The 9,623-nt window shown below is 40.5% G+C and overlaps 1 protein-coding gene across 1 annotated transcript in view; it reads right to left on the reverse strand.

Annotated features, from left to right (window-relative positions):
- Window positions 1-8,849, reverse strand: part of LOC122652624 (leucine-rich repeat receptor protein kinase HPCA1-like) — a 58,527-nt gene extending 49,678 nt beyond the window's left edge. The window contains exons 1-3 of the mRNA XM_043846416.1: window positions 8,733-8,849; window positions 7,776-7,896; window positions 7,617-7,688 (exon numbers count right to left, since the gene is read on the reverse strand). Coding sequence (XP_043702351.1) covers window positions 7,617-7,688; window positions 7,776-7,896; window positions 8,733-8,814 — 275 coding nt within the window. The 5' untranslated portion in view covers window positions 8,815-8,849. The remainder of the gene's footprint in view (window positions 1-7,616; window positions 7,689-7,775; window positions 7,897-8,732) is intronic.
- Window positions 8,850-9,623: the final 774 nt, after the last annotated feature.

Consider the following 9,623-nt stretch of genomic DNA (forward strand, 5'->3'; position numbering starts at 1 on the left):
ACTAAATCATCCATGTGGTCCCAAAATTGGCACTTACTACTTTCATCCAATCCTATCTAGGGTGCGTAAGCATAAACAATATTGACAACCTCTTTCTCCAATACTAGTTTGATGGAAATAATCCTATCACTTACTAGATCATTCTTTAGATCTTTACCACTATAATCCCCACTCCGTTTCTATTACTTTGGTCTCCTGAATACCAAAGTTTGAAGTCGTCCAACACTTTAGCTTTGTTACCCTTCCATCTTGTCTCTGGGATACATGCTATATTAATCCTTCGTCTCCTCATAACATCTATCAATTCCAGGCTCTAACCCATTAAGGATCAAATGTTTCAGAAAACTAATCTAATCCTATGTTTTTGGGCTGGCATAATTCCACTCACTTGCCCTTGCCCACTTATCATCAAATCTGGGCGTCAATGTGGCACGTTGCATACTGGGGACACCCTAGAAGAAAGAGGACGGAAAGACATGAGATCAAGAAAAAGATCAAAAAGCAAAAGGATCCATTAAAGTGCCAGCTACCGACCTGACACACCACTATAGGAATAGGAATAGGAATATATATTTATAAATATATTAGAGAAGTACAAACAATGAGTTCCCAAGCATCAAATATAGGGAAAAGAATATAACCAAGACAGAGAATCACTTAGGCATTAGACAATGGAAACCACACACATAGTACAAGACATAAATACCAAAAGATATATCAATACTTCTAGGCAGGTAATACAACATGAGATATGTAAAATGCTATCCAGGAAATCAAACAGAAATATAACGAGTTCTACCATGTTAAACTAGAGCGTATCAGCCTATAAGGGAATGGAAAAATATCATGCAAAATTAATTAACAGAGAAACAGCTTGCACAAGAATATCAGGTCAACAGATATAAGAACCACATATAGATGAACAATACATACAAGAAAGGGTTTTATTGATTATAGCACAACACTAACAAAATAGGTAGGTGAAACAAGGGCCAATATCATATTGGATGAAACAACAAATAGCTGAAACAACACACTGACAGAGGAATATAAGCAAGAGGGAAAAGGTTGGTAAAGTATAACAAACAAAAATCAAGACAAGAGGGGATGGGATTCAGAATAAAAAGGAGTATAATAAATAAAAGGTAAACACATAAATAAATAAATATTAACTAGAAAAATAAAAAAGAGAGGGTAAAATAGATGTCCCTTACTAAACCGAGGACTCCAAGCCCCTGTCAATAGCGATTTAGAATCGTTGAGAGCACCTCCAGCCTACACTGACATTGTGGATGAGGAGAGGGATCTCAGAGAAATCTCCGTGCAAGCTCCTCTAGACAGGTAATCAGGAATGGGGTGGGAGACCACCCCCAGTCGGATCTGGGAACAGCCGAATCAGATCAGAGCAGATCTGTAAGCATGCCGAGCAGCAGAAATCGAGACCTCCAAACCTTCAGGATTTTTTTTTTTGGGCTATCGCTGCAGCTCCAGGAGTTCAGATTTTTCTGTTTCCTCCCCTCCTATGATCGTGCTGGCCCTAGAATTGGTCACAAAGCCAAACCGTATTCTGGCAGAGAGAGCGTCAAAGGGAGAAGAGAGAGCACCTCGGTTATCAATGTATAGTAATACAATCTATAGATTGTAAAATGCAATGTCACTTAGGTACATTAAAGAAAATACTCATCAAACTTATGTAATGGATGCATAAGTTGAAGCTCCCAATGATCCTTGATAATCTTGAGGAAGGTCTTGCTGCCACGTGACATCACATTGTAGACGTGGTCCATCATGTCCACAGTACCATACAAGTGTGGCATGGTGGGATTGAAAGCAGAGTCCACCATCCCTAGGACTTTGACCATTGGGGCCAAAACTTTCACCACCTTACTCACTTGGTGCCAAAACTCCTCAAATGAAATGGCTGCTTGTGCTACCCTACCACAAGGGGAACTCAACTCCCTCCACCCAAACCACTCCTTAGATGCAAATATAAATCTGAGTCCGGCTTTCTTCAACTCAAAGCTCTTCAATGCAATGTAGATTGTGGCGAATCTAATGAGGCTAGGCCTGACCAAGTCCCTTTCACACTTCTCCCTCAGAAGGTTCAGTGCAATCCCATGGTTGTAAGAAAAGGTGCTCACCAGTCTCGCTCTCAACCATACCCTGCACCAATTTTATCATCCCATGTCCTTCAGCATTAGGTCAATGCAATGGACTGCACAATGGGTCCAGAAGAGCCAGTACTTACTGTTACTCATCAACTTCTGACCGACCTTTTTGAAGTTGCTTCCGTTGTCCTTCACAACCTAGACAATGTACAACTTATAAATGTATTTAGCATCCTTTTTCTCCTTGGATGCATCCACATATTTTAGGAATATTGTCCTCTCATCACATTAAACTATAAAGTTGATGGACTTTCTCATGGACCCAGTCCAACCATCACACGTAATCGTCACCCCGTAGCTCTACCACATACGTTTCAGGTCATCTATATACTCCTGAAGCTCCTTTTCTACTAGGACAATACATATTCATCATCTCGTCTCCGGTGGCCCCTTGACCCCTAGGCCACCCTCAGCGACCGCATCTACAGGTCCTCATAGTGGCATGCGCTGAGATGCTATGGAATGATAGCTACATACACAGCCTCCCAACCATCCCCCTCACATTACCCCACATCCCCTTCAGTTTATGTTGTTTGTTGCCTTTTCCCTGTAGATGCCAAGATACTGCTCGAGTACGAGGTCCTGTCATTGTGGTACTCGAGATGGAGCTTCCCTCGTACTCTGTGATCTCCTTAAGGGAAATGCATCAATGCCTTATCCCCTGTGACTGTGCAGATCCACTCCACCTGCTCTAGACGGACCAGCTCCTCCCATAGAGGCTCTGTATCTATCCTACTCATGAAAAATGGCTCTGCTCCTAGCCTTTGCCCGTCGAAAATCTCTTGCATCTGCCTCTGTCTGCACATAATCAGGCACATACACAGGTTTATCACTGTCAACATCACCATCATAATCCCCCTGGGTCACATGAACTGACTCCTCAAATTCTATCCTCGCCTTCTCCTTTTCTGCCTTCCTCATATTCCCTCCCCTCATGTGTGCAGCTATATGGCCCTAGAAATCTCCACAAGAACCATGGGGCATGTAGCCACATCTTTGGTATTCCCAGTTATCAACCGAACCATCTCTACAGCTGGCGGTGTGCTATCCTTGGTTTCCATCAGTGGTGGATTCTCTCTAGGATTGCCTATCCACGGTTTCTATTAGTGGTGGATCCCATCTAGGATTCCTACTATCAATATCTATTTTGTATAGTAAGCTGAATCAAAGGGGATCTCTATTAATTGTCCTATTTTTTGTATATAAAAACCTATTATCACATGTAATTGGAGAAGGAAAACATTGAATACAATTAGGATTGTTATGGTATCAGAGTTAAAATAAGCTCTACCGAGCACCCTTTTTTTCTTTTTCCATTAGTTGTAGCATCCATGGGCGATCCCTCTACTGAATCTACCACTGAAAACATGAACCCACCGCCACCACTAACGCCTTTTAGTCATGCAATATGGGATACTCTATTTACATACTTTCCGCTCACTTCAACTACGCGCATTCAATCCCTCCACCTCGCCTTGCATGGCTTGATGTATAAGCCCGACGAATCTGTTTTGGCCTTCCTTCAGCGCGCCAAGGGTTTTTCCGATGAACTTGCCGCCACCGGCAATCCTTTATCAACAATAGATTTTAATGTCCATATTTTTCACGCCCTCCGTTCTGAGTTCAAAGAGACGATCCCTATGCTCATGGGACACCCTGTACCAGTCCCATAAGATGAACTTCACTCCTTCTAAGCCATGAGTTCGTTCATAGTTCAGCGCTGAAGAAGCTTGCTGTTGTTGATGCCTCTGTTGGAGAGTCTGCCCCATCAGCCAATACCGCCAGCCGCCACTCTGCTCTAGGTTCCTCCCCCGACCCACCACGCCCTCCCACCACTGACCGTAACAGCACTCATGGTTGCGGTGGTCGTGGTCGCGATCGCGGTAAGGGAGGGAGCTACACTCAACCAGGTCGTCTGTCATGTACCATATGCAACCGTAACAATCAGTACACCTCCAACTGTTTTTCTCGTTAACCCTAGCCAGCATCTGTCCTCCTATCCCACCTATTCGGCTCCCCCTTTCACACTGCATTCCCCATATTAGCCTGCTCCCCCATCCCATAACCCATTGAATGCCTGTCACACTTACCCTTAACCGCCCCCACCACCTCCTCACCATCCTACCTGGTATCCTGACACTGGTGCCACTCATATTGTGACGTCTGATCTCTAGTTACTCTCCTCCTATGATGCGTACAATGGATCGGATCAACTACATGTCAGAAACGGTAAGGGACTCCCCATCTCCAATATTGGTTCTTCAACATTGACCTACCCCCATCGTTCTTTTTCTCATTCTAATGTTCTTTATGTCCCTAGCATAACCAATCCTTTCTTCTTGTGCAAAGATTTAGTCGTGATAATAACGTATACTTTGAATTCCATCAGTCTTGTTTTCAGGTTAAGGACCAGGCAACTAAAAGTACACTACTTTCCTGTCCGAGTAATACGGGTTTATACACCCTTCCAGTGCAGTCCACTAGTCCAGTGACTCCAGTCACCCGTCCGTCTACCTTGCTGAATGAACCTCCTACAATGGATGGCATTGCCGTCTTGGTCATCCCAACGAGAGGGTTCTTCGTCAGATTCTTCGAGTTCATCAATTACCTTGCTTTCCTAATTCTGTTATTTCAATTTCTACGGCTTGCCAATTGGACAAAGCAAGTAGACTAAGTTTACCAGAGACATTCACTCATAGTGCTTTTCCCTTTAGATTTAGTTTTCACAGATGTTTGGGGACCCTCTCCCTTTGTTTCAATTAATGGTTATCATTATTTTTTTATTTTCGTTGATGATTGCACGAAATATGTTTGGTACTATCCTTTAGTTCACTACTCCGAAGGATTCACCACCTTCTCCAAATTCCAGTCCCTAGTTGAGAGCCAGTTCAATAGAAAAATTAAAATGGTTCAATCTGACTGGGGTAGTGAGTATTGTTCTTTGTCTCGCTTCTTTGAAAAATTGGGCATTCAACACCGTATTTCTTGCCCCCACACCCATGAGCAACAAGGGGCTGCTGAGCATCGCCACCGCCACATTGTGGAGATGGGGCTCACCCTCCTTGCTCACGGCTCTGTTCCACACCAGTATTGGCATTTCGCATTTGAGACGGCTGTGTACTTAATCAAGCGCATGCCCTCTAGGATCACCAAAGGCGTTTCCCCATTTGAACTTGTTACCAACCGCCCTCCGGATTACTCGTTCCTGCGTACATTCGGTTATCTGTGTTTTCCTTTTCTCCGACCTTATCACAAACACAAGATGGAATTCAGGTCCTCTCCCTGTATTTTTCTTGGTTATAGCCCCTCCCACATGGGCTATCGCTGCCTGGACTTAACTAGAAATCGGTTCTATATTGCTCATCACGTCCGATTCGACAAATCATGGTTCCTGTTCAAGGATCAAAACCCCTCCATACCGGGTCTAGTACCGTCCTCCCCTCAACCAAACTGTCTCTACAGCTGGCAGTGTGCTATCCTTGGTTTCCATCAGTGGTGGATCCTCTCTAGGATTGCCTATCCACGGTTTCTATTAGTGGTGGATCCCATCTAGGATTCCCACCATACATATCTATCTTGTATAGTAAGTTGAGTCAAAGGAGATCTCTATTGATCGTCCTACTCTTTGTATATAAAAACCTATTATCACATGTAATTGGAGAAGGAGAACCTTGAATACAATTCTGATTGTCACCAGCTAAATGTTGTTTCAATCTTGTGGCCCCTCCTCCAATCATTTTCTTGTGACAATAATTACATTGTGTTTTTTTTCATCACCATCAATTGGCACTCCATGTTTCCATGCTGTCTCCCCTGTCACCTACCCTGCCTCCTCCCCAGTCGCCTCCCCTGTCAGCCATTATCCAACCACCATAGTGTTGAATAAAGAAAACAAGCCATTATTAACTAAGGCACATCAACTGAGACCACTGAAATAACTATGTAGCTACTTATTATTTTTCCTCCAACCCTTATATTTTCCTCTTAATTATTTTTCAAAATTTTTTTAATAAAATTGGTCTATTACAACAAAAGTTAATATGATACAACACAATAAGCTCATATGCACTTCAAAACACGCTGAAATTACTTTCATAATTTTTCTTTATTTTTCAAACAAAAACAAAATATTTTCCTTTTTTTATTTTTTAAATCATTTTTATAATTTTAAAATAAAAAATAATTATTACCAGAAAAAAACAATTCCGACTCAGTGAGGCCATAGATTGGCCAACGGTGTCTAATATATATATATATACATTAACCCTAATTTTTTCACATATTTTTTGTAGGAAATGTTTTTAAAAAAACACACAAAAATTAAAAAAAAAATTTCCAACACCGTGAGTATGTAGATCGGCCTCCGGTATCTGACATACAAAATTTTCATCATCAACTAATAGGTATTTACCATAATTTTTTGTAAAAAATCATTTTTGGGAAAAAATTGTTTACCTGGATCTATTGAGTGTGGCCAAATCTTCACCAATAAGCAGCAATTGATCTCTTTGGAGTGATGTGGCAATTCCCAGAAGTGTATTCCAGCAGTTTGAGGCGGTGATGTGGCAAAAATACCAGCAAAGGAGGTGTTTTCTCCTTCTCCAAAGAGAAATAAGCAATACTGTTGAGTTCTGGTCGAAATTTTGACAAAAACTTGTGAAATGGAGTATTTAAGTAAGCTGGAATATGTCGTTTCGCTAAAACGATATGAAAGATATCGAAATTTCGCTGAAACTAGTTAAATGCCGACCAAAACAATGCAAGACTCCTGTTTTGCCTGCCATTTCGTTTTGGCAGGCTCTGAATTAGCAACAAAAACGAAATTTTGCTCATCGAGATCTGTTTCACTATCAATGGAGAATAGGGCTATAGTCGCTCATTCCTCACACCTCTCTCAGATTTGCAATACAGAGAAAGAACTCTCGCTACAGATTTATATATATATATATAACAATAATAATAATAATAATAATAATAATAATAAAAGACACATTAGAGTCTTCCATAGATTTGATGTCTAACAATACATTGAAGAAAATCCACTAGATGAGTGGATGGTGATCATATGGTTGAAATGGGCTATGAAATTTGACATGTCGACTATTCAAGGGGTGTTCTATCTACCCAACATTTGATTTGATCATATTGACCCTTAACTTAGCTCACAGAGACCAGGAAATAAGGAATTACTTCCTCATCTGCCAAACATGTAATTATTAACATCACAAGGACAAAGGTCAAACATTAAAGAGATGAGAGAGAATATAGGTGTGCGTATAATTATGTTACAGTATCTGATTTTTATTTTGCAATGAAAGTTTTCAACCACTTCCCTATTACGAAAACATATGATCATATCTGATCTGTATTGTATGATGGAATTTTTTTCAATCACGCCCCATTTAAGGGTTACGACAGAGCAAGCAAAAAATGCAATGGAAGACTTACAGTGTCTGTAACTCAGAGAAGGACTGGATGTCTCCAGACAACTGACCTTTCAGTCCAATGCTTGATAATGTTCTGATATAGAAATTGAAGGGGCAGAAGTATCAGGAATTTCTACATGTTGAAACCATTGATAACTGATTGAAAATAGTAATGACTTACATGGAGATCACTCGAGAATCAGAGCAGCTAATTCCAACCCAACCATTACCACAAGGATCTGAGCCCACCCAATTAGTTGGTGTATTTTGCCAAACAAGCTTGAGCGAATACAGAGCAGAAACTGCATCAGCAAAAGATAACAAAAATGACATCACATGACTACTATTTTTCAGTCTCCTGCTGCCAAAGACTAGATTCTAGCACAGAAATTCCCCAGAATGTTCCAGAATAAAATAAGGAATGCAAAACCAAAGAAATAAATCAGTTTTAACAATCTTTTTTCTCAAGAAAAGAAATGCCCTAGGCTTGTTAGGAGTTAGGACCATAATCCAATCATGTTCCAAAAGTGACTTAGATTTCAGTGACTCTCCTTTATGATAAAAACTTCGTAGTGTTGGGACATATTTGACAGTCATATCCTTCTCATAATTTCAAAAACTGTCTTGTCAGTCCTAATACAAACAGAGGGAGGGGATGGGTACGTTGTTCCATATACAAGATTCTTTATTTAAGCATCAAATTTTTCATGCTTTTTTTCTCAGCTAACTTGTTTAAACTTGGAGATTGAAAGACTGAGCTCCACTGCAAATCAAAGCAGTGGGCTACCCTATAAAAGTGTCTATTACATATAGATTTTGGCAGCAAATCAACAGACACTTGAATAACTTTCATGCTGAATGAGAACTTTTACCGAATACCTTCAATGATACCAAAAAAGTTGACCTTTCTAGCTTTCCATTGAGATCTTCTTGAACAGGAAACACTGGGTGCTTTTGTAATACCTAAAATTAGTATAACCTACCAATCTTAAAGTAAACATATATTAACCTTAGGGTGCCTAACTGATGAAATTGTAACCACACAACATATCAACTACACTCAATATGACTCTTCCTGCCCTCTTGATCTTTTCATAGATTATCTTTATTAAGATGAAACCGGTAGAACAATACCTACCATCTACAGAATTTGTCACGGCTGCTATAGATGTAATTTGAAAGAGAGCAACCAGTAGCCAGGCGTGGATTCTTTGATCCATTGCTGACAAACAAACCCCAGCTATCTAGCAGAGGAAGATCTTGACAAAAAAGAATTGAGATCCAGAACTCTTTTCCAGTCTCGCTGGATAAAGTTGACCAGCCATTACAAATTAGTGGTTTTATCATCTCCTGCAATCACCATCATTGGAATTAGTGGTTTTATCATCTCTTCCAGTCACCATCATTGGAATTGGTGGTTATATTTTGTCGCAGTCAATATTTTGAAGAAAAGTTATTGAGTAGAAAAATAACCTGAAATTTGTCACAGGATGAAAGAATATTCCGTGAAAGTAGAAAAATCATCTCCTCCATTACCATCATTGGAATTCGTGGTTTTTATTTTGCTTAGTCTGTTATAGCAACGAAGAAATTCTCTGTTTAATTAATCCAGACTTTCTCAACTCTGTCAGGAGGAAGCATTCAAAGGTTCAAAAACATCTTCCCTTTCGATTTCCCATTTCCCCTATTCCCATCTAGACTTTCTCAATTCTGTTTAATTAAGCTCATTTGTTTTTCTCCACCATGAGACCCACTCACCGTGTCCGGCTACAATATCATCGACGATTTGAATTACCTTTTCTTTTTCTTATGCCCCCGTCGGCCCGACCTTTCGAATCTCGTTTACCTTTTAAGTTTTAAGCTTTGAGGGGGTGACGCGAATACGCGATGACAAAAAGAAAAATTGCAGTGCTAATTGCAGTGCTATGGAGTATGGAGTCTGTGGACGACTTCCAGAGTTACTGTACCAATTAAGAGGTCAGCTGCAAAATATTGGGAATCGGTCTTCACCCTCGCCAGGGAGATAGAT

This window comes from Telopea speciosissima, chromosome 2 (assembly GCF_018873765.1).
Source record: "Telopea speciosissima isolate NSW1024214 ecotype Mountain lineage chromosome 2, Tspe_v1, whole genome shotgun sequence".
NCBI lineage: Eukaryota > Viridiplantae > Streptophyta > Magnoliopsida > Proteales > Proteaceae > Telopea > Telopea speciosissima.